Here is a 25,183-nt window from a genome sequence, read left to right on the forward strand (position 1 = left end):
CCCTCTCATGGCCCCCTGGTCCCTGGCCCTCAAGACCCTCTTCAGTTGAGCCAACCCCTCCACCTGCCTCACCGGCCTAACCTCCCACCCTTCCAAGCCTTTCCTTTAGGCTCCAGCAATATGGAGCCACCATGCCCTGCATGCTCCTCTGCCATTTCCAGCTGTGTGCCCTTGGGCAAGATACACCCTGTTTGGGTCTCAGTTTGCCTTCCAGATCAGTGACTCTGTGATCCGAACCTGCAGATGGGAAGGGCTCGCCACGGCCCCAAGAGCTCCCTCCAAGCCTGCCTCCCCCTGTTAATGTGCCGAGCACGCTGCTGAGAGCAGTCGCTGTGTGCCAGGGCCCAGCGGGACCACACAGCTATAATTACTGCAGCCACAATCAGAGACTGACTCAATCAGGGGCCCGAAGCTCCAGGGCTGATTCTCAATTTGGAAGAAAGAATGAGAACCCTGATCCAGCCTGGGGATGGCTCCCATCCCGAGCATCCCAGGACGACCCACGTGACAGACCCAGCCAAGGCAGAGACATCTCAGACCTCCGTGCTGGCTTCCTCACCTTGCCTTCCAGGGTGTACACGGGCCGAACCCAGTGGTCTCTAGGATGTGCCAGGCGCAGTGCTAGACTCTTCCATAGTACTCCAGCAAGGCATAGGTTACACTGGGGCCTCTAGCACGAAGGTCAAGGGCATGGGCTCTGGAGCTTGGCGGCCTGGGTTCAGCTCAGTCACTTGTTGGCCGTCTATCTTGGCCATCAATCCTTATCTCTGTGCCCATAAAGTGGGCATAATACTATTCCCAGTCCCACTGGACTGTTACAACAACTACATTAAAGTCTGTAAAGCAATTAGAATGCCCAGCCAGTGCTCACTCATGATACCTACTATCATTTGCCGCTCGTAGCAGCTTATCTATTCCCTCAGTGAGTATCCTGCTGTGTACCAGACATAGCACCCAGCGCCGGGTCCTACTCACAAAGTCGTGAAGATCTAGGGGAGGGTGCAGTCAGCTGTGTCTCATGCCAGAGGCTGAGAACAGTCTGTGGCACTCTGGAGGCAGTGGGTTCCTGGTACCTTACCCTCAGTTCTTCTCTCTAATCTCAGACCAGTTTCCCCAACCTCTTAGTTCCATAGCTGGGATGAAAGCCCACAAGAGATGGAGAGAAGGACACAGGCAAGATGAGTTGGGGGCAGGTGTCTGAGTCAAGACCCCAAGATGCTACTACACCATGGGAAAGGAGTACCTTGGACCTCTCAACTGTGGACCCCAAAGTTATCCCTAGGAACATATTTCATAAATATAAGGCAACCTGTTGGGAATACAGGATTCATGGGATTCATTTTACAGAAATTTCCCTTTACAAATACTGTCGGGCAGAGCCCTGGAAGCACTGATACTCAAAGACCCTTTACACAGGCTTCCTTGGGGAGGTGGTACAGGTGGTGAGGGGCCTGGGAGTCAGGGGAGGGGCCCAGAGCACCTCCATCACCCACACACTGCAGGAACTGAGAAAGTACTTCCTGCTCTGGGCCCAGCAGAACACGAGGGGGCTGCAGCGACCAGCATGTCCCAGATAAGGGGTGGGCTGGTGGGTGGTAGGTGCAGGTTCTTGGATCCTAGCTCACACTAGACTGAATCCAGCCTTCCAGGGCAGAGCCCAGGCATCTTAGCAACTCCACCCACCCCTGCGTGCCCTGGTGGTTCTCAGGCACCCCATTTGAGAACCCCTGGGTTACCATTCTGCAAATCCAAAAGATACAGGAGATTTCATGTCTTTTAAATCTGCTTCCAGAAAAGTGTTAGAGGAGGCGCTGTGTGTCTGCAAGCCCCTGACACAGAGGGGACAGAGGGATGAGGCAGCACCTGTGCGCCAGGCCTCAGGAAACAGATGCTCATGGGGAGTTGTTAGGGAGCCGTGGTTACTGAGTACCTACTGTGGGGCAGGCTACTTTATGCTGAGTTGATATTTTCCCATGTCATCCTGACCCTCTCCCTGCTACATAAGCAGGCCCTGCAGGCTGTGAGTGGAAACTCCAGGGGCACCAAAGATGGAGTTAGGGGCACCCCTAGAACAGAGCAGGACACTGGTCCTGCAGGTAAGCACTCCATTTTACAGATGAGGAAACCAAAGCTCAGAGAGACCCAGACCAAAGCTCAGAGTAACTGGCCCCAAATGCACAGCAGTGAGAGTCAGAGTCTACAGTCCTTTGACTAAACCCTGCCCTTTCCATCAAACCCCTCACTCTCCTATGGGTAGGGTAGTGGCCCAATCATCGTTGTTCGGTTGCTCAGTCGTGTCCAACTCTTTATGACACCATGGACTGCAGCATGCCAGACTTCCCTGTCCTTCACCATCTCCTGGAGTTTGTTCAAACTTATGTCCATTAAGTCAATGATGCCATCCAACCATCTCATCCTCTGTCATCCCCTTCTCCTCCTGCCTTCAATCTTCCCCAGCATTAGGGTCTTTTCCAATGAGTCAGCTCTTCACATCAGGTGGCCAAAGTATTGAAGCTTCAGCTTCAGCATCAGTCCTTCCAATGAATATTCACGGTTGATTTCCCTTAGGATTGACTGGTTTGATCTCATCGCAATCCAGGGGACTCTCAAGAGTCTTCTCCAGCACCACAGGTCAAAGCATCAATTCGTCAGCATTCAGCCTTTTTTATGGTTCAACTCTCACATCCATACATGACATGTATGACATCCATACATCATGGCCCAGAACCAACCCCAAACTCTCTGCTCAAAAGTCCAGGTGATTGAAACGGCCCTTGACCCATCTGTACCATCTCCGGGGGCCTGGTTCTGCATACCCCAGTGCAGCAGGCAGCTGCTTGAACTTTGAATGAATATTTATACAGTTAATTGCATAACCTTTCAGCAAGGACAATGATTAAACAATCCGTCTGCTTCCTTTCTTTATAATTAATAAGACATTTGCTGTGTCCCTAAATAGACAGCTCTAATTACAGGCTCTTGAGGATTCAGTAGTGCCTGACACCAGCCCTCCTACCCTCAAAGAGCCGAGGCACCTTCTTGGAATGTGGGGGACACAAGAGGCCTTGGAGGTCACACTGAGGAGCACTGGCTGGAGTGACAGGAGACAGAGGTCCAGAGAGGGGAAGCGACCTGCCCAGGGTACTGGACGCTGGGCATGACAACCGCTGTCTCTCCCGGAACCTCGCTGTCTCTGTTGTGATGCAGCTATTTCCCAAAGCAGGACACGGACCTCGCCCTCTGAGCTCCTGGGTCAGACCGCTCACTACTCAGCCCCGGAAGCTGCTCTGGGGAGTGTTGACGCGCAGCATCTCCTCAAGTGTGTGTGCTCAGTCGTGTCTAACTCTTTGAGACCCCATGGACTGTAACCCACCAGGCTCCTCTGTCCATGGGATTCTCCAGGCAAGAATACCAGACTGGATAGCCATTTCCTTCTCCAGGGGAATCTTCCTGACCCAGGGATCTGTGTCACTTGTGTCTCCTGAATTGCCAGGGAGGTAAATTACCACTGCACAATCTCTTCATGAAGTGAAGGCTATTATCACCTTCATTTTACAGATGGGGAGAGTGAAGCCCAGAGAGCATAAGTCGTTTGCTCAAAGTCTTGTGAAGAGCAGAGCTGCACATCTTCCCCAGGTCCCTCAACCCCAAACACTGTTAACTTATGGCACTTCACAATGCACGGGGGGAAGTAGGCCCCGATGGTCTCCTGGTGACCCTGGTGAGGGTCACTGCAGGGAGGAGGCTCACTGGGCCTTGGCTTAGGCAAGTCTGCAAGATGGGAGGTGGCTGTCTAATGCCCACTTTCAGGATAATTGAAGCTAGAGGCCCCAGGCAGCATAGCGCGGGAGATAGAGCGTGGGTTTGGCATCAGACAGAGTATGGGTTTGGACTCCACATCAAATTTACTAACATGAAGGTCCTTCAACAAGTCACTTAACCTCTCTGCACCCTGGCTCCCCTCACCGGCACATGGGGTTACATCATCTCCCAGAGCTGGTGGGTGTTTATATGAAGAAACATGGAAATCCCTATACAGAACCCGGAGCAAACTTGGAACTAAGCAAACAGTTGCCCTTGTTTTATTTCATGAAATGCAAAGGGCTGGGAGGGCCCAGGTGTCACCCCTGGGGATAGACATCACAGCTTATTAGAGTCCAGAGGCCCTCCATGATGCAGCCCCCACCATTGACCTGAACACTTCTCCTTCTCTCTCCATCTCTTTCGCTCTCTCGCTCTCTCTCTCAGAAACAGATGCCCCAGGGAATGCCTCTGGCTTGCTGTCCAAGTATCTCCAGGTTCTCAGGGGCAGGAATGAGGAGCCCCACTTCCTCAGACATCAGGAATCCTCCAAGTCACCAAGGGCCTGCCACTGTACTCCAGAGTGATCGCAGGCATTTAAAAATTCCCAGAGAATCTTGTCTTAGAAATCCAAATCCAACCATCCTTTATCTAATTCAGAAGCTCACAAATTAATAAAGAGGGAAATGTCTGTTGACTGAAGGAAGGAAAGTGCCTGACGGCTTCTTATTGAGCAAGCACATCAGCAGTGCAGGTCACAGGACGCGCAGGGCCAACAGCCTCCACTTAGGGACTGCTAGCTCCCAGAGGCCAGGGGCTCAGGCAGTGGTGACTATGGGGTCCAGCTGCTGCCCCAGGAAGCATGGCATGGATGTCCCACTGTGCAGAAGGGGGCAGTCACACCAAGCTCCTTCTCACAGGGTCAGCTGGGTGGGCCCCTGACTTGCTGGATAAGCTCAGAAAATCTCTGATAGGAAGGTGTGCTTGGTTAATCAGTGAGGTCCCTCTTCCAGATGGAAAGGCTCTAACATGCATGATTAAAACCTCATTTTCAATAAGCAGCACCCAGAATTGTAACTCACTCACCTTGAACCAGCTTCCCTACCCACATGCCGCACACCTCCCAACAGATGCCTGAAGGTGGGTCACAAACATCCCCAATCAAGGGAGCTATAATTAGAGCTGAAATGCTACTTTCATTAGGCAAATGTCCGGGCTTTCCTACTGTGACTCCTGGCTCAATGTGACAGCCACAGAATCCAGAACCAGAAGGAAAGAGATCTGGGAGGAACCCCAGCCAGTGAGATGTAGATTATATAGAGGGGAACACAGGCATGGGAACCTGCTCCCAAATCCCTCCCTACTTCACGCAAAGCATCTTCACTTAAACTTCGAAGATTTTAAATCGGGGAGAGGGCCTAACGTCAAAACTCGATAAAAATCACACTGCCATTTCCTCCATCATCGACACTGTGAGTGCGTTTTTTTTCATTTGGTCCTCACCACCCATGTAAGATAGGTACCATTGCCCCATTTTGCAGATGAATGAACTAAGGCTCAGGGAGATTGGGCAACTTGCCTGCGGTCTCACAGGTTAAAGGACCTGAACCCGAGTATATCAGACATCAAACCCACTACATTTGACTACTGACTATAATCTTTCTTTGCAGGTGGGGAAGGGGATCTATCCTAAAAGTTGGCACAGTCCCCAGGAACCTGGTAGGCTGTGGAGGTTGCTATGACAACACCAACTAAATGGGCAGTGAATTGGCTGCTGGGTTCTCACTTGGTCAGGAGGCTATGAGCAAGCCTGTTACCAGGTCCTGCTGCCCCCAATTCTGCCTGGCCCTCAAGGTCCCACACTGGCTGACCTCCTCCAGGTAGCCCTCCCCACACACAGGCCTTCCCACCTGTGACCAGTGTAACTGCACAGAAAGTGGGATCCTGGCCTTGTGCCCAGCTGGGTACAGGCGAGGGAGAAAAGGACCTCAGACTCTTATGAGTCCAGGAGTCTTAGAATCATGGTCTCTGGAACTCTGGAATGTTAGAGACTACAGCTCAGATGGGGCAGGAGAGCATGCAGGACTCACCCTGCATCACTGGGAGAGCCCCCTGACTCCCAGGATGCAGAGAAGAGAGCTGGGTGTCCCAACTCCCCTGGTGGCAGCTCCCACACAGTACTCTGTCAACCCCCAGAGAGACTTGAGAGCCTGCCTTTTGTCATGGAAGGCAGACCAGCCACGAACAACCTGTGTGTCTTAGAAGCAGGGCCCTCAGCATCTCTAGGCTTCTAGTTACTCAACTACCTGATAACTGCTTTACAGCTGAGCCCGAAGCAGGCCTGGGGAGGCAGAAGGTGTGAGGCCAGAGACCCGCCACCCCCCACCACTCTAGCCCAGCACAGCCCAGAAGATGGGAAGGCAGCAAGTGCTGGGAGGGGCAAGAGGAGGGAAGACAGAGAGAAACACAGGCAGGATGAAGAAAGAGGGCAAGGGAGAAGGGGAGGAGGGGGCACGCAGAGAAGGGAGGCAGCCCAAGTGCAGGGCTGGGCAGGAGGGAGATGGAAAGGAGCACCACTGCAAACAGACAGAGATGTGGGGAGGAGCAGGAGCATAGTTCTTCGGCAACAGGACAGACCCCAGTAATGACTGTGATGACGCTCCCTTCCCCTCCATCCCCAGTGTCCAGGGTAACTGCAGGCACGGGGTCTGGATGGCTGAGCTGGCTGACTGCCAAGGCGGTCACAGCTCCCCTCCCCAAACACGCACTCCGGGCTGCACATGGCTCTGCCCTATGTTAGCTGGGCCGCCTTGGGCAAGCAGCCGAAACTGTCCCAGCCTCAGTTTCTTTCTCTCTAAACAGACCCACCCCTCGCCCAAGCTGGCCCTGAGGAGGAGCCACAAGTGGGCGTGGCTGGGCTTTGTTCCTCCGGAAGCGCGGGACAAAGCACTGGGCTGCCCTCCCCCACCGTCCAGCACCTCCAGGACTGCATCGGGGTGCAGGGGCTGCTGGGTGGAGTGAGCAAAGGGTAGGGCCTGCGGTGTGTATGGGGAGGCGAGGCAGCTGTGCAAGGAAACGAGGGAGTCCCTTGTCTTGGGCAGGGGTGGCTCCTGCTTTCCCTTTTTCTCTCCCGTTCCCTGTTTCGCATGTGGAGACTGGTAGCTCTGTTGCTAGGAGACAAGGAAACCCAGTTATCACCAGCCACAGACCTAGATAGGACGCTGGGCTCCGCTGTTCCCACCTCTGCCTCTGGGGTGACTGTGACCCCTAAGGAAGATCCGGGGACTGCGACTAGCAGGTCCCCCTCAGCCCCACGGCCCTCCACGTGCTGTCCCTCTCCTGGCCTTTTGTCTCAGGCTCATTCTGCTGGAGCTCTGCCTCTGGGACCACCGGGTCCTTCCCCGCCCCCTTCTCATCTCCTTTTTAATTTAACAAATGTCACGGAATGACCTGCCCGGTGTTCATTTGCTTTGAGGATTAGGGCCTGCAAAAGAAATCACAGAGAGACAAAGGCTGAGTGCAGGAGGCGGGCCTGGGGCTTGGCTTCGGCCTTCATCTTGCCCCTGTTGCCTGTTGCCATCTGGGCCAAGCTCCTAGGCTCAGTCCGCCCAGAGCAGAGGACAGAGTTAGGGCCTTGAAGACCCCAGCTAGGTGGCCTTGGGCAAGTCACTCGACCTCTCTGAGCCTCAGCTTCCACCTCTGCAGAAATCGGAACGTGACAGTACCTGTCTCATGAGGCCACCCTGGGAATAAGATGAATGAAAGCAGACAGCGCTTTGCAGATCGTGATGCTAGACAAGTACCGACTGCCATTAGTAGTATTAGAATTATGATTGGAGTCCTCAAAAAAAATACTAGTCGGGGAAACTGAGGGGAGGCCTGGAGCATGTGTGCTGGCTGCTTCTCACCATCAGGCTTCAGAGAGGCTGCTTTTAGCTCCTGGAACTCTAAGAGCAGGGCCCAAGCTGCCAGAGGGCTGGGAAGAAAGCCCAGACACAGGTCACCGGACACCAGCGACTAGAAGCACCGGAGCTCGTGAGTGCTCAGCACAAAGTGCCTATGGGGCTGTAGGAGACAGATCACCTCACCTGAGCCTGCAGCTTCCCCACCAGGAAGACCTGGCAAGGAAACTGAGCCCCAGAGCCAGGCCCCACCACAGCCCAGGGGCAGGACTCACTGCACGTGGCCTCCGACTCGTCAGAGCCGTCTGGACAGTCCTCCTCGCCATCACACTTCCACCGCTCTCGGATGCAGTGGCCGTTGTTACAGGTGAAGTCGCTGTCTGCACAGGTCTTCTTGGCTGTGGGGCAAGGAGAAGAGTATGAGGGGCCTGGTGGGCACAGGAGGCTTTTCCAGGACATACAGTCAGGTGGCTACAGGGTGACCAGAACGTCCTCCGTCTGCAAACTGGACCACATGACCTCCCACAGCTCCAGGAGAGACTGACTTATTCATTCCACACCAGGAGGAGACAGGCAGTCCCTGACCCTGCTCTCCAGGTTCAACAAGGGTGATAGCAACCAACCACCAAGGGACTGCCTCTCCCCATCACACCTCTCTCTTCCCCGCATGTCCAGTCTCACTGTCACAGCCTCTAGGAAGCCTCCCCAGATCACATACAGTGGTTGCCTTGGCCCCTTCAGCCAGTTCTCCGTTCCTTTACCTGCCTTTCCTCCTCCTTCCGGCCAGACTGAAGTCAAGGCCTCTTCTGCAAGCACCAGGGAGCTTATTATTTATGATAATAAATCACAAAAGTAAGTGATCACCTCGTGGCAAGATTAATGAGGTACGTTTTGTTCACAGCCAGGGAAAGAGACTCTAGACATCCAAATCAGTCTCTGTCCTGAAGGCCTTTACAGCCCGGAGGGGAGGCCGCCACGCTGCAGGCTGGAATCCCAGCTCTGCCTCTTTCTATCTGTGTGACCTTGGGGATGTTACTGGACCTCTGAGCCTCTGTTTTCTTATCTATGTAATGGGGAGAAAGAAACAAAGGGCTCCGAGGAGAAGTAGCAAGAAGTTGTAATGTATGAAGATCAGGCAACAGAGACCCTGGTACACAGCAGATGCTCAGTAAGCAGCAGCTATTGCTGTTTTTATGGTTCAAGTCTGAATTAGAAGCAAAGGAAGTGGGGTGTTCTACACCCTCAGGGGGGATATACGTAACAGGCTGGGCTCTCACAGCTGGGAGCAGAACTGGGACCAACTCAGGGACCAACATGGTTTGCTTTTCTCCCTGTCCCTCCACTGGCCCGATGCTCCTCCAGTGTGGCTATTACATCAGATTCGACACAGGACCCAACTCAGGGTAATTTCAGTGGAGCCCACTGAACCCAAGGGAAACATAGCCGCTGCTCCTACACCTGCAGGCCAGGCTCCAGCTCTTTCCAGGAAGCGCCTTCCCAGCGACCAGCCTCGGGTTATGTAAATCCTCCCACAGGCCCTCTGGCCTCCTCTGGAGCCACAGGACTGCTCCCTCCCCCTGAGCAGCCCAACAAGGATTTGAGGACAGACACTAGGGCTCCTGAATCCATTCCATTTCTGCCTTCCTTTTCAATGAAATCTTTGCAGTGCATCTGCATTCTAGGCTGAGCTTTCACACTTTCCTTAGAAGAACATCTCTGCCTTTGCAGGGTGGGAAGAAACCAGAGGAATCAGAGTCTACCTACAGATGGGGGCCTGAGGCCTAGAGACAGAAAAGGGCTGGCCCAGGGAAACACAACACCACAGCGATCAGAACCAGCTCATTGCCTCCCAGTCCAGGACCCTGAAAGCCCTCCCTGAGCCCTGCACTCAGGGGTTGACGTGGGTAATAGATACCAATGTTGCTGTTGTTCAGTCGCTAAGTCGTGTCTGGCTCTTTGTGACCTCTGAACTGCAGCATGGTGAGTTTCCCTGTCCTTCCCTTTCTCCCAGAATTTGCTCAGACATAACCATTGAGTCACCGCCTTTTGGCAAATCACAGCCTATGACACATCAGAGAGTAAGTACAGTTATGAGCTCTGGCACCTGGACATTTCCAGAGTGCTCCCTTCACAGGAAGCTCTGCATCCGAAAAAGAAACATCTATTCCTGTGCTTTCTTTTTCCTGTTCTAACATTCTCCAAGTGCATCCCATGAGCCAGGCTCTGTGCTTAACACTTTACCAGGAAACCCCACGACGAAAGGCCTGCTGTGGCCCTCACTTGACACGTGGGGAAATTCAGTCCCAGGGTGTTAAGTTACACACTCAAGGTCACAGCTCGGGGGCAGCAGAGGTCACAATTTGACCTCACTGTCAGCCAACCTTCTTCCCCACCAGGGCTCTCCAAACAAAATGCCCAGTGGCATCAGATATGGAACAAAAGCCCTGGAGTAGATGGGAAAGTCCACGGAAGCTCCAACTCGGTGCTTGGTGAGCATGTATCTGTGCCCTGAGCACACGGATTGGGAATCGGCCCGGCCTGTTAGTGCAAGTGCACAACCAGCAAACCCCAGGAGAGAAGGGCCAGGCTGACCGAGAAGGTGATGGAGGGGCTCCATCGCTGGGCCTGGGCCAGCCAGATGCTCACCAAGCACCCTCTCCTCCCTGGCATTCTGGGAGTGAGCTTGGCCTCCCGCAGTGTGCCAGGTCCTGGTGGGCCCCAAGCGAGGAAGCCAGAGCAGCCACAGGCACCATCACAGTCCTGAGGGGAGGAAATGGCAGCCTCAGGGTGCATGTCCTCTGGCAGTGTTTTAGGGAACAGATTCATTCACTGTCATGACCAGTTTGAACATTTTCCACCCTAGCACCTTTCATTCAATATCCCAGTGACGACTTATAGCTATCCTGACAGCTGTTGTTAATTCCATTTTACAGAAGAGGAAATTGAGGCTCAAAGAGGTAGATGTGGTAGGTGGCAGAAGTGGGATTTCAATCCGATGTGCAGCTGCCAAAGCTTGGGCTCTCTGTGCTAAGTCCCTTAGCCACCACGGTATTATCAGGCTAAGAATGAGGACCCCAGAGAGGCAAATGCAGTGGGACTAGATCCCAGGGGCTGCAGGGCAAGGCAATGTGGAAGGTCAATCATAGACCAGAGGCACCTACATTGAAGTGCTCCCCTGGAATGTACCCAGAAATGTGCAGTAAACCTGGGCCTCGACGACCTGTGCTTGGCTAATGCACCACCCTGGGGAAACTGAGGCAGCATGGTCAGTTTCATGCTGGGAACTGGGCTAAACTACCTGGGCGGGCCCTGTCTGAAGTGTGACCATGTGGAAGGATTTGGAAGCAGAGCTGTCTAAATCCTGGCATGGCCACCTCCTCTCTGGGTGATGCTGGGCAAGCTCCTTCCCTCTCTGGGCAAGTGGCGAGGGTGGCTCCCCCAGGAAGCACTGGCACAAGGGCAGAAGGCAAAAAGGGATCTGAGCGAGCATCCTAGTGTGGGGTGGATCAGTATAGAGAGGCTACATCAGCCCTGCCAAGAGATGAGGGATCAGCAGTCTTGTGAGGCTGTCAGAGCAAGCCAGGCCAGCCCCCACTCTCCTGGCCTTGGCAGCCTTGGCTCCAGCTCCCAGGGTGATTCCCAAGCTGGGCTCAGGGCCGTGGTTCTCTATTTCCAGGGATTTATGTCCCTCTGTGCCAGTCGCCCCTTGGACAATGCCCACCTCTGTGAATCCCTGTCCTCCACGGCCCAGGAATGGTACACAGTCATCCAGGGTCTGCGACATCATAATCTGGTGCCATGGCAACAGATGGGCTGCCACAAAGGACTCGGGATTCCAAAGGGCAGTGGGGAGGGGCCAACCCCATGGCCGAGTGGGAGAGAATGGGAAATCCAGGACAAAGGAGGCGAGAGCTGCTCTTCATAACAAGAACGCAGACCAAGGAAAGTGTCAGGCTGCTCACGGTTGATGGAACTCTGTTCTGCCACTTGTGGGCTGTGTGCCCTTTTGCAAGTTACACAACTTCTCTGAGTCTCACTTTTTTCATCCACATTCAGGGATCATATCCCTGCTTTACCACGCAGGGTTGCTGTGAGAAGCAGTCGGGCTATATTAGATGGTGTCTGGACTTCACGAAAAGCAGAAAGGTGTGCGTTTGCGATGTGTGAAGTCAGCAGCCTCAGCTGCTGTGTGTGTGACACTGGCTCATCCACCTCCTCATCTGGTATGGAGGTGTGGTGCTGACTGCATCTTCAGCCCCTCTCTGTGCCCAGAGCCTATGATCTTGTGAAATTGTTATGATCACTCAGCACCTCCCAGCTCCTCCGCCCCTTCCCCGAGACAATGTGCATCCTTCATGCTGTTATTCCCCACCCACACTCATCCCACAGCCCCAGTGCAGACAGGGGGCTTCAAAACAAAGATTAGTCAGGGCTGCAGGGCAGAACTGCTCAGTGTGGCTTCGTCTTGGCAATCACAATGCTCCCTCCTGTCAGAGCCCAGGGCCTTGAAGTCCCCTCTGCAGCTCTCCCATTCTAGAAGCAAAAGCCAAGCCCAGGGAGAGGCGGCAGATCAAAGGCACAGCACACACGTGCACCTGAGCCCAGGTATTCTGTCTCCTGGTAACACTGTGTAGCCAGGAAGCCAGGGAGGGCTACCCAACCATCCCAGGGGTCAGGGAAGGCTTCCTGGAGGAAGGGACTGTGTTCAAGGAAGAAAGAAAGGTCAGCCAAGCTGCGGGAGTAAGGAGAGCGGAGAAGGGCATTCAAGGAGAGGGATAACGGCATGGGGTGTGGAGGAGCCAGTGGAGTGGCCATTCGGGGCTCATTCGACACTTAAGGGGCAAGGGGCCTGGCAGCTCTACTAGGCCATGGGCCAACTCACCCTGCCTGGCACCAGGCTGCCCCTCAGAGGCCCAGTGCAGCGGCCTGGCTTTCCCTGAGCATATCCAGGGACTAATCCCCTATCCCTGCTAATCACAGGACAGCCAACAAAACCCACAGCTCCAAGCTACCCAGGTCTCCTTCAGTATTTGGGGGTGGGGGTGGGTACGTGGACCATCAGGCCCTAGCAGGGGAGGAGAGACGAGGGACCCCAACAGACAGCTGGGGACCATCCATTCAGATGTTTGGCATAAGCTTTATTCTTTTCCCTTTGGGAGATTCTTGATGCCCATTGGCTCACCAAGGACCCTGAGAGGCCTACAGGAAAGATATCAGATTGATTTTGTTTCCTGCAATACTTTCCAAATTTGTTAAGCCAAAGACCATCTTTGTTGGATGCCATGTCTACTAATTTCCCAAGAAAAACCAGTGCAATGAATTGCACTTGATGAAACACTGCTGTAGTACGAGCCCTGCATCCTACAGATCAGAAGATGAGGTCCAGAGAGGGGAAGGACTGGCCTATCGTCACACAGCAGAGGCGGGTACCCAATCTTCTGTCTCTGGGCCACCTCCACCAAGCCATGAAAAACACAAAACACTGTTCCCAGAGCATTTGGCCCTGAGCGAAGCTGAGAGTTTCAGTCCTAAGAGCAGGGACATGTCTAGAGGTGAGCCCAGGATGGCTGGGCGGTGGGGGGCACTGATACCAGGCCACACAGGACGGGGAGATGAGAGAGATGAGGGCTGTGTTAGCCCTCAGGTTCCTGCAGACAGGTCGCGGGCCTCAGGGAACATTTTTTGATGGCAGAGCAGAGACCCACAAATGAGATGATTCCAACTGAGCACTGTTTCTGAGCCACCTGGGGCAGATCCCTTCCCTCCCAGGGCAGTTGAGAGTCTGGAGGAGCAAAGATGTAAACCCCCACCTTGGAGACTTGTGCACAGAGGGGACTCATCTGTTCCCATTTCCTCTCCCAGGCCTGGACCAGCCCCAAGTGTCCTGGCTCTGGCCCTGCAGCCCAGCCCGAAGGCAGCTGGGCCACTGGTACCCAGGTCGGGCAGATGAAAGAGCCACTCCCCCCATGGTTACCCTTCTGCAGAGCTCGCCAGGCCCCGGCGTTGCCAAGACGACCGCTGCCAGCTGAAGGAAGATCCGGGGTGGGGGCAGGGGGCGTGCCAGCCCGCCCCTGGCCTACTAACCTGGCAGGCAGATTTAAATGACAGCCCAGGAAGCTACTATTAAACTGTCACCCCAGTCAACAGGACGACGGACCCGGAGTGTTCTCTGGCTGCAGCAACAACACAGCGGGAGTGAGAGGGGGAGGAGACGGTGGCCCAGAGCAACCTGCACCCCCTCCCTGGAGGCCCAGTCTGCCTGCCCGCTCACCCGCCAGCCAGAGCCACCCTCTAAGGCTGTGGCGGGTTGTGGCACAGAGCTGCCACACAGCACAGGCCTGGAAAACTTTGTTTTCAAGCAGAGGAATGCTTTGTCTAAGTGAAACCCCAGGGTATAAAATAGAGTAAAATGGAGCTGTGCTACTGAAAGCAGGGTGAGAGGGGTCCACATCAGCCTTTGCCCCATCCCTCCCTCAGCAGCCCTGGTGGGGCCATAACACCCTGGGCTCACAGCACCCCCCAGCATTGGGTTCAAACCCGACACTGATCCCATCCCGGACACATGATGTTCCTAAGAACCCTCAGTTTAAAGATCCCGTGAGTTGGGGGTTGGGGGGAGATCCCATGAGTCTAATATAACATTTAGAACAGCTTCTGAGGGTTCAAGGTGCTCACTCTCCAAGAACCCAAGGTTCTAAGACTGCCACCCTGATCCACACACCTCAGCCGGATGACGGGACTTCAAGATGGTCCCTGCATGAATCACGTAATGTCGACAAGCTGTGAATGCCCCCCGACCCCGTCCTGTGAGGGACTGACTCTGAGTCCGCACTGACAGTCAGACCCAAGGCTCCGGTGCTGCCAGAGAGGCAGGCCGTTCCCACAGTGTCCCGACACCCACGGAGCGCAGGGGGAGGGGCTCAGCTCGAGGCTTTGTGCTGCCCAGCGGGCTCCGGGGCTCAGGCCACCACCATCCATCAGCAGGTGACATCTGAGTCCGCTTTCTCGTCCACCCTCTCATCCCACCTGGGGAGACAGAGGAAACGCAGCAGCAGATGCTGGGGGGCGGGGGGCAGGGAGGGGTGGGCATGTGAAGGGCCTGAGAGAGAAGATGAAAGAAAGAAGCGGAGACTGTGGGAGGACCACTCTTTGGGGAGGGCTCTTTGTTCTTAAATCGGACAATGTCCTCAGCGGGGTGTCCCCCTGGCCCCACACGCCAGCACCTGCCAGCACTTCCTTCATCTCAGTGTCCCCTTCACACAGGATCTGACGCCAAGCAGGTACCCAAAGAGTACCCGTGGCCCCACACCCCTGACAGACTGTGCGATCCCTTCCCACTAGGCCTCAGCTTCCTCAGGTGAGCATATCTGTGAGGACCCCTCCCGTTGACAGTCTGGGTCTGACACAGGTGGGCTGTGCTCCTCGGTGCCGCTCCAGGGGATCCCCTGGGGCTTCCGGCAGCCAAGTCCCTCTTCCAGGCCCCTGGCACATCCCAGCTGCTCTCCGACGCTGCCCCACCCCGGCCCTGCTGTCACCAAGGGAGGTCCAAGCCATCACTGGGGTATGTGGGACTCCCTGTCGCCACAGGGAAGATGCGTGTCTCCGAGGGACAGACGACAAAGGGGTCTTCCTGTCGTAGTGATTTGTGGACGCAGGGTATTGAGCCAGTGACAGCTGTGAGGGGGCGGGGGGAGTGGGTGTGGGGAGAGTGGATGGGATCAGCAGGGGTCCCTGGCAGGTGTCTGCACAGGACCGAGCACCACTCAAGGGGTGCCGCTCAGAGCAGCTGGTAGCATGGAGGGGACAGCCACTCCCTGCCCAATTTCCAGGCTCAGGACTGCCCGCCCTGGGTCTGGGACACCCCCTTGGTACTTGGATTTGAGGTCCCAAGGAAACAGCTAGAGGGAAACTTGCTCTATTCTCAGAGTGGAAGCCATCAGAAAGCAGAGGCGTGGTCAGGAAACCCTCCATGACCTCCAGCCAGGGCCCTGCCTGGTTTCCACCCACACACTGTCCCTCCATTCAGGTGAGAGCACGTGGCTAGCCCCAGCAGGGACTCAGCCTCCTCTGACCTGGGGACCGTCCCGTCTAACCCCATCAGTCACGGCTCTGCCTCCTACCGGCAGACCTCAGAGCCTGCCAAGGATCCCACCTTCCAGGCCCTGCTCTCCATCACCAGCCCCGACAGGAGAGGGAGCTCTTCTGCCTCCTCTTCCGCAGCTGAGGGAAAGGCTCCGGGTCTCATTGCAGGGGGCTCTGCCACCAACAAGCTGGGTAATGCCGGAGGACCTCTCTGGGCTCTGTGGCTTCCACCCCACTGACTTGGACTGGGAAGCCCAGGGCTCCGTGGACAGAGCTCTGCAGCGGAGGGCAAGAAGGCCAGGCCAGAGGGGCCTGAGAAGTCCCCAAGGGCAGATGCCACCTCAGTCAGCAGCCTGCGTCGGGTTTGCTAAGGGAGTGGAAACCAGGTGAGATTTCCCAGGTGGCACTAGTGGTAAAGAAACCCCTGCTAGTGCAGGAGATGTAAGAAATGTGGGTTCAATCCACGGGACAGGAAGATCCCCTGGAGGAGGGCATGGCAATCCACCCCAGTATTCTTACTGGGAGAATCCTATGGACAGAGGAGCCTGGCGGGCCCTAGTCCATAAGGTCGCAAAGAGTTGGACATGACTGAAGTTATTTAGCATGCACGCAGGAACAAGGTGGCCAGCTGTTCCTATTCAGAGGGCACCAGGTGGCACAAGGACGTGAATGATGGAGTGATGACCACCACCTGTCTCCTCAACGCTGCCCCACCCCATTCACACAGCCACCCTCTGCCCATGAGGCAGCGGCTGGGAAACAGCCCTACCTGAGTGGAAAATGAACCGCTTTCACCAATTAGGTGGTAGGAGAAGCATTTTGAGAGGAGCCTCACTGGGTTATGGGCTTCCCAGATGGCTCAGCAGTAAAGAATCTGCCTATAGTACAGGAGACGCAGGTTCAATCCCTGGGTCCAGAAGATCCCCTGGAGGAGGACACGGCGACACACACCGGTATTCTTGCCTGGAAAATCTCGTGGACAGAGGAGCCTGGCAGCCTGTGGTCCATAGGATTGCCAAGAGTTAGACAAGACTGAGCACACAGCGCCACTGGGCTATCCTGGTGATAAATGGGCAAGGACGCCCTGTCATTGGGAAATCCATCTCCTGGGATTGGGTGGGCTGCAGCCTCTCTGGGGGCGTCCCTTCTGTGTTGGCCCAGAGTTTCTCACCCAGGAGGCTGGTACAAGCTCTCTGTCACCCTCAGCCCCTTGCTGGCAATCCAGGAAGCCTCTGCCCACTAGGAGGTGCCAGTAGGAGGCCTGAGGATTAGGACACTGCTCTGCGAAGTAGTTGAGGGCTGTGCCTGGATGGCTGCTGGCTTTTATCTAGAAAGAAGTTAAGACCATTTTACTGTGCCTGGTGTTAGCAGTAGGCTCTCTCCAACCCCTGGCCTGGGGGCCTGGCTCCACTGTGTGACCTTGGTAAGCTCTCTGCCTTCTCTGGGCCTGGCTCTTTTCCTCCATGACAGGACTGGATTAGACGAGATGATCTCTAACTTCCTTTTTTTTTTTTAGGTATGGTACTACTATCACCAGGTCCAGAGTGAGGCTGGCAAAGGAGGGGATCCGTGGCTCGGTCCCCAGGCCCTCCCAATCTGCCTCCATGGCTCCAGGTGGGGGCTGGAGATCCACAGCCAGTAGTCACTGACCTGTTGCAGGCCCCTCCATCATCAGAAAGCCACCTTTCCTGGTCCTTTTGGGTTCCCATCTCCCCTAGAACCTGACCAAGGGTTTAGCAGGTGCTCAGGGACACTTCAAGCTGCTCTGCTAACTGCTCTCGCCCACCCCTGGCTACCACTGCCCCACACCCACCCAACGGTCACGGACGAACCGTGGGCTTGCCTACCTGGTGTCTATACTTGCGTAGCTCCACCTGCAGGAGACGCTTCTCATCTCCACGTGGCAAAACCCCCCACTCCTCAAGTCCAGCTCAAGCATCAGTCCTAGACGGTGTCTGATGACACCCTCTACCTCCAACAAGGCCCAAAGGAGTGGAACTCCAGCCCGGGGCCCAGAGCACCGAGGGTAGAACGTTCGCCAGCTCAAGTCTCCACAGGCTGCTTACTTTGCTGCCATATTTTTGGCAGGCCAGACCTACCGGGACAGTGCTCTCAGCCAGCCTTCCACACTGTGCCCACCCTGGCCGTCAGTGCCAAGGTGAAGCTCTGCAGCCTGGCCAGACAGCACTCATCCTGTTGACAGCCTGGAGGCCCCAGGAGGCTCCACCCGACCAGAGCGGGCTCAGTGAGTCATCCCAAGGCCCAGCCAGACTGTGGAGCCGGCCTCAGGGAGGGGCAACCTTCCTCTCCCATTGTAGCTGGGCCCTTGGGCCCTTGGCTGCAGGAAAGCCCTTCACAGGATTATTGGGAGGGAATTCTGCAAACCCAGGCCCTGGTTGGGGGAGGGGGTTGGGGGTGGGAGAGCCTCTGACTCTGAGCCTTAGAGCCTTAGCACTACTCCAGGTTGCCCCAAGCCCCTTGCCTTCCCCATGCCTCAGTCTCATCAGAGGAGATGAGAGTCAGGCTTTCATGTGCACGATTCACGGACCTCCACCCTCCAGGTGGAGAGCGGAAGGGACAGAAGGAGGGCACGCCAGGCATGCAGGCAGGGCTGCGTGCTGCCAGCCTGTGCAGTCAGCACCCGCCACTAGAGGGGAGGCAGGTGTGCAGCTGGGTGGTGAGGATGGCAGAGCACTTCCGTTGCTCAGGGTGGATGCTCCATGAAGAGAGGGCAAGGGCCCTACAGCAGGGGCCACCAAGGAGCAGCAGCTCAGCCGTGGGGAACTATGGGGCTGTTCTGGGGACAAGGAGTCTCTGGCTGAAAATTCAGCAAAGGCTGAAGGAAATCTGGCAGAAGTGGGATTCTGAATGAATGCGGTGCCAAGTAATAGATTCGGTGAGCCCCCCACCCCCCACTCTTCAGCAGGGGTCTTCATAGCAGCTTTGTGAGGCGGGGGAGGGAGGCATCACTTCCTTTGAGAGATGAGGAAGCAAAAGCCCTTGAAAGGCAACGGACTGTCCTAAGGTCACAGAGCTCAAGGCGGGACCAGAATCCAGGTCCTTTTATCCCTAACGCTCAACAGGAAAGAAAAAGGTGAGAGGTGGACCTTCCCTCACAGAAATTACAGCCAGGGTGAGGAGACAAGAATTCAGATATAACCGTCCGGACCCAGAACAAGATTAGACGGTCCTGATCAGAATCAAGGGTGGTAATGATGCTGTGTGGCCTCAGGCAGTCATCTCCCTCTCTGGGCCTCAGCTGAAAACAAGGATGCTGAACTCACCCCTGAGGAAGCTCTCACCAGCGCCTCTCCTTTCTGTAGGTGAGACATGCTTGGGGGGCAAGGGCAATGAGATAGGAGCCTTTTGAGTAGGACCTCAAAGCAGGGCTGATTTTGCACCAATGGGGAAGCAGTAGGGGCTGAGGAAGCCCATCCTGAGAAATCTTATTTGATCCAGAAGGAAAAGGTAGATTCTAAAAGCAGATGAAGGAGGCAGTTTCTTTTCTGGCTTCTTGGTGCATTGGGAAGGAAACGAGGTCCATTCTCTGAAGCCTTTCAACATCTCAGCGGGGAAGTGTGAGCGCATGGGTGGCAACCCCACCCAGCAGCAGATTCCCGTGAGAGATGCCCCCGGGCTCCCTCATCACACTGATCACCTGGGGCTGCTCATGACTTGTTCAATCCAGCCTGCATGTGGCTGGCAGCTGTGCAGGCAGCAAGCGACTCAGGGTCCTGGAACTACAGGTGAGTTAACTTCTCAGAGCTTCAGTTTGCTCACCTACAAAATGGGGATATCAATCAATAGTCACACCCTTTGGGGCAAGATGTACAGGAGATGATAGATGTTGAAATTATATAGTGAATTGTATATACTTTGGCCACCTGATGTGAAGGGCCAACTCATTGGAAAAGACGCTGAAGGGAAGAGGAGAAGGGGATGACAGAGGATGAGATGGTTGGGTGGCATCACTGACACAATGGACATGAGTTTGAGCAAGCTCCAGGAGATGGTGAAGGACAGGGAAGACTGGCGTGCTGCAGTCCATGGGGTCGCAAGGAGTCAGACAAGGCTTAGTGACTGAACAGCAATATCAACAATAGCCCACAAGGGCGATGGAGCTCTTGTCAACGATATGGTTTATTTCTTATTATTACTCCCAGCGGCTTTCCTGCTGGGACTTTGGAGGAGAGCTGAGTTGCCTTCCTGCTGGAATGGGAGAGGGCTACAGGCAAGTGGACAAAGGATGCGGCTCAGATGGAAAGGCTCCTGGGTCCCCGAGGTGCTGTGGGGCGGCCAGTGCTGATGACCTATGTGGAAAAGGCATGGAAGAGGGCAAGGGGCAGAACACACCTGCAGGGCGGGACCTGGAAGCCATCTGATCCAACCCTAATATTTCATAAATGCGGAAACTCAGCCCAGAGAAGGCCTGGGCCTTTCACACTTCCAAAGCAGCCTCAGCAAAGCTTACACTCCCTCCTGAGACCCAGTCACAGAGCAGAACTGCAGCTTAAGAGGCTCATGGAATCGTAAAATAGCCTTAGAATCACAGAACACAATCTCCAGTTCCAGGAGAGTATCTTATTAGAATCTTAAAACACACAATTAAAGTACTTAGGCCCAGGCAGCTCAGTCAGGACCACGGATTCCCAGATTCTTTCCAACTTTGAAATCAGAGAAAATCTTAAACTTAGAAACAACAGAACTCTAGAAGCTTCCAATCACAGCATCTAATTTAGGCGCCAGGAGTGGCAAAGGCCTATCCCCTTCCCCCAACCCCTCCCCTGAGCAGTGCAGGAATCCTCTGTTCCCACCACTGACATATGGCCATTCCGCCCTCTTGAATGCTCTCGGCAACAGGGGACTCAGTCAGCTGTGCCGGCTGGAGGCTGGACACGTTCCTTCCTCTTGAACAGGGAGGGAAATAAGTTCTCAACAGGAGATCTCCACTTTGTACAAATGGATTTTTCACCCCTCCTTGTTCTTTGGCTCTGGTCGGAAAGATTCCCAGGGAAGTGGCAAGGAGCCAAGAGCTGCCACAAAATGACTTTAACCAGCAGACAGGCTGGTAATGGGTTTCGGTGGGAAAAAGGATGGAGAGGGGCGATTAATTCCAACTTGCTATGCGATAAAGGAAATTAAGGCATAATACGGAAAGGCAGCAGTTCTATTAACCTGTGTGGAATACCAATTACTCAGTCTCCTCAAAATTGCTGGAAATAAGAAAGAAAACCCCCAAAGAGAATGTGATTGTGGCCCAGGGCTCATCTGGATTAGGCTGTTTGTTTGCCCTGGCACCCTAATGATGGGAATGAGGGGAAATTCCCTGTTTCCTGGGAGATGACTGCACCAGAGTCAGGGAGAAAAGGCAGGCCCACGTGTTGCCACGGGACCACTTGGCAAGTTTTCTGGGCAGAGGGGGTCCTCGGCCCACTTGAGGGAGAGTTGGGTGCAGTCAGGCCCCAGCGTACACCCTTAATCCTGTGTTCTGGGAGGGACTCTGGGAGGGTCAAGCATCTGATGACCCTTGTTCCAACTGGAAAATCGCAAGTCTCTGCTGTGGGAAGCTGAAGGAATCAAGCAGGGGCCCTTGGGTGCTGAGTACCCAGCTAGGTGCTGGCAAGCCCTGCTGTGAGGCCAGACCTTCAAAGGTGCCACATCTCAGGTACCGGTCCTGGTGGACTGGGACCGTGGGCTCTGGCCAAGGCTACCTCTCTGCAGCTGGCCAAGGGGCAGACAGCATGGGCAGAGTTAACAGCCACAGGCCACAGCTCAGTGTCTCCAGCCAGGGGCCCAGGAAAACTTCTGTGATGGCCCCCAACCAGACCTGGGCAGAGGGAGACAGTCGTGGCTGTGGGAGGTGAGCTGAGGGTGGGGGTGGGCAGGTGCCCAGCAGAACCTCAGTTCTGCTGCTATCCTGGCTGAGACCCCTGCCACTGCACAGAGCCCTCAGACAGGGGGCCGTCACTCAGGGGTTCTGAGCCAGCATGGTCCCCCACCAGATAGGTCCCACCACAGCTTGGATAAAAGGGAAGCTGCCTCTTAAAGAGCCTGCTCTGTGGGCACGCCTACCGCCCACGACAATTCCACCCTCCTCAGCCTTTTCTTCACGTGGACGTTGTCTCCCAGTACAGAGATTTGGAAGATGCTAGTCTGCAGCCCTCTGTGGCCCTCCTCCCACAAGGAGCAAGTTAAGGAACCAGTGTTCACTTCCTGGCGGGGCCCTTACTGGCCGTGTGACCTCAGGCAGGTTACTTGCCCTCTCAGAGCTTCGGTTTTCCTCATCTAAAAGTATGAGGCTGAATCCTGACTTGCAGGGTGGTTGGTTGTAAGATAATGTATCAGTGCCTGACATAGTGAGGCAAGGTCCTCTCGATTTTTTTTTCCACACTCCCACCCCCTGGCTCTGTACCTAGTAGGCCCTCAGGAAGTTTTTGTTAGAATTGTTAAAGGGTTGGGTCAGTCCAGCCACCAGCACACCCTGCCATTCTCCAGCCATGGCCCCACACTGGTCTCTCCTGAGCCCCAGAGAGCCAGAGTCCTGCAGGCCAGCTGTACACTTGCCAAACCCACTACTGTCCCACCTGTGCACGCCCCCACCCCCACCTTTCTGTGAACATCACTCTGTCAAGAGGGGTGGGGAGGCTGAGCAGTCTCTGCACACAGCCCAGCTTGATTCTCCACCCCCACAGCCAGGCCTGGTCACAGGCGCGTGCTCAGGCAGACATGCAGACCCATGGGTGCAGGCACACAGCACACGCACGTGCAGATGGGCACATATGCACACAAACACACACTGCCTGCTTGCACACTCGGACGTGCACCACACACTGAACACAGACACACATGCTTCCCTGTGCACACACAGCAGCACATAGGCCACACACTCACACATGCACAGGTGGCTTCATATTACGCTCACACACTCCAGACAAATATGCATAGATTTTCCTGCCTCTCCTGTGACAGCCAGATGGTGGGATTCTCCCAGAGGGCTACCATTTAATGCTCTAATTAATTTTTTAAAATTCTGTGTACCCAGAGCCTGGGTTTGTTCCAAATGTCTCAGGCATGGTCCCAGTCTGAAACCAAGGAAGGAGATCTTAGGGAGAAGGATGGTGGGGCTTCCACTGCCCCCAGGAGAGCCTGCATCCTCACTGGAAGGCTATGATACCTAGCCTAGACACCTAGCCTAGTAAGGGGGTCTGGGCTCAAAGTCCTCTTCCCTGGTTCCAAGAGCACCCTATAACCCAGGACCAGGAGACAGCCTTCGCAGCATCCCTGGCAGGTTGTCTGGCCCTACCTGTACTTTGGTCCCTGCACAGGCCACTGGGCTCCTGTTCAGACTGCACTGCAGGGGAAGGTGTTTACAGGGTGGGCTCTGGGGCTCACATCTAGATCCAAACTCGCCCTTTACAAGCCCTACTGTGTGACTCTGGGGCACTGTCAGTGGAAACAAGGCACAGAGCCAGTGCAGTCTGCCGGGCAAGAGGGATGAGGCGGGAAGATATGGGCCAGCCCAGAGGGACTTGCGATGCTCCCTGCCTTCCCGCTTGCACACCTCCAGTGAGGGGGAGCTCACTCCATCTCCAGGCAGCTCTGACTAGACCAGAGCACATCCTTACCAGGTTCCCTGGTGAACCCTGGCTGTTCTCTGGGCCATGGTCCCCGGTGGTTCAGGCTGGCAGGAACCACACAGCACTCACCCTCCAGGCCTTTCCTCCGCCTTTCCTGGGGCACGTTCTTTGCTGCTGAGTGTTTGGGAAAACGCAGCAATAAATTTACCGCCTCACTTATGAGTAATTTGCTGTCAGGAGCTCTGCGTAAGCAGAGGGCTGAATTAACGAGGCTTAATTAACATTAATGTTGTGACAGATTTCAACCAAGTGGGGAAATCCCCCATCCTCACAGCCCAGGCCCTCGCCTGCCGCTTCTGGGCTCATGTGGGAGGTGAGAGGCCCGGGGAGGGTGCTTAGAGCTGCTGATGGACGTGACCGAGGGCCGCCTCTTTCCCAGGATTAGAGGGATTGGGGATCTGGGGGCTGGAGGTTTGCAGATCAGCACAGGAAGCCAGGAGCCTCTGCATCACCAGTTCCAAAGGAGCCTTTCAGGCTAAGCCCTTCGTCCCCTTTGCCTGGCTCAGTGACACCTGCATGGGCCTTCAAGCCTGAGAGCCCAGGGTTTGGATCTGCCACTCCCAAGCTGAGGGGCCTTGGGTGAGTCACCCCACCTCTCTGTGCCTCACCATCCCCGTCAGCAAAGCAACAAGACAAATCCCCGCTCTCAGGGCTGTCAGAGGATTCCCGAGGTCATGCGTGGAGAGCAGAGGGGCTCTGACATCTGCATCTCCTCCTCCTACATCATGAGCGGAAGAGGAAACATGATTGAGTGACTAACAGGCACTAGGCGCATCATCTCATTTAATTCTCCTAATAGTTCTTTGAGGAAGAAACTACTATATCCCATTGTACGGATGAGGAAACCAAGGCACTGAGGGGAGCTGATTTGCCCAAGGTCACATGAATAGTCATGGCCGGGGGCAGTGAGGGGACCACAGTCACTCACTACGCCCATTGAGCGCCTCTGGAAGGATCTAAAGAGCCAAGGCAAGGGGTGAAGTCAGGCAGTGGGGGCCATGAGGGGTGGGCACAGGGCCTGGGCCAGTGGTGGAATCACTCTGTGGATGGCAGAAAGGGAGAAGTGTGTCCCGTGCCAGCAGGTGTCCCACCACACAGGTACCTGGTTTTCAACCACTATGCTAAGTCACTTCAGTCGTGTCCGACTCTGTGCGACCCCATAGACGGCAGCCCACCAGGCTCCCCCATCCCTGGGATTCTCCAGACAAGAATACTGGAGTGGGTTACCATTTCCTTCTCCAGTGCATGAAAGTGAAACGTGAAAGTGAAGTCACTCAGTCATGTCCGACTCCTAGTGACCCCATGGACTGCAACCTACCAGGCTCCTCCGTCCATGGGATTTTCCAGGCAAGAGTACTGGAGTGGGGACTTCATTAAACTGCCCCCGCAAGGGTCCAGGCATGACAGGCTTTGGGGAGGAGACAAATGCAATAGAAAGTGCACACCCTGCTCTCGGGATTGGTCCCCTCTTCTACTTCTCTCGGCTTTCCCCCAGGGCACCCACCAGCTCTGGTAGGGGGTAGGCACACCATCATTTATCATTAATGATTGCCGTTATTAATATTAATGTGGAGGACAGCTCCAACCAGGACCAACTCTAAGGAGCAGCAGGAAGGAGGCCCAGCTCCCACTTACCCATCCGACACCTCGGGCTCTCAGCCATCATCCTGCACACTTCTTAGATCACCGAACAGGACAGGCCATGTCAAGGGCCTGGGGCTCCTCAAGGGGGACAGGAGGGACTCTGGGCCCCAGGTCCCT

General features: G+C 55.2%; 1 protein-coding gene across 25 annotated transcripts in view; it reads right to left on the reverse strand.

Moving 5' to 3' along the window:
* LRP8 (LDL receptor related protein 8) overlaps window positions 1-25,183 on the reverse strand; it is an 80,119-nt gene that overhangs the window by 36,640 nt on the left and 18,296 nt on the right. For all 25 annotated transcript variants that reach the window (XM_086389040.1, XM_086389006.1, XM_086389035.1 and 22 more), the window contains exon 3: window positions 7,979-8,101. In XM_086389040.1, coding sequence (XP_086245166.1) covers window positions 7,979-8,101 — 123 coding nt within the window. The remainder of the gene's footprint in view (window positions 1-7,978; window positions 8,102-25,183) is intronic.

Source organism: Bos grunniens, chromosome 3 (genome assembly GCF_055505025.1).
Source record: "Bos grunniens cultivar Pamir isolate PY7600 chromosome 3, Bosgru_T2T1.0, whole genome shotgun sequence".
NCBI lineage: Eukaryota > Metazoa > Chordata > Mammalia > Artiodactyla > Bovidae > Bos > Bos grunniens.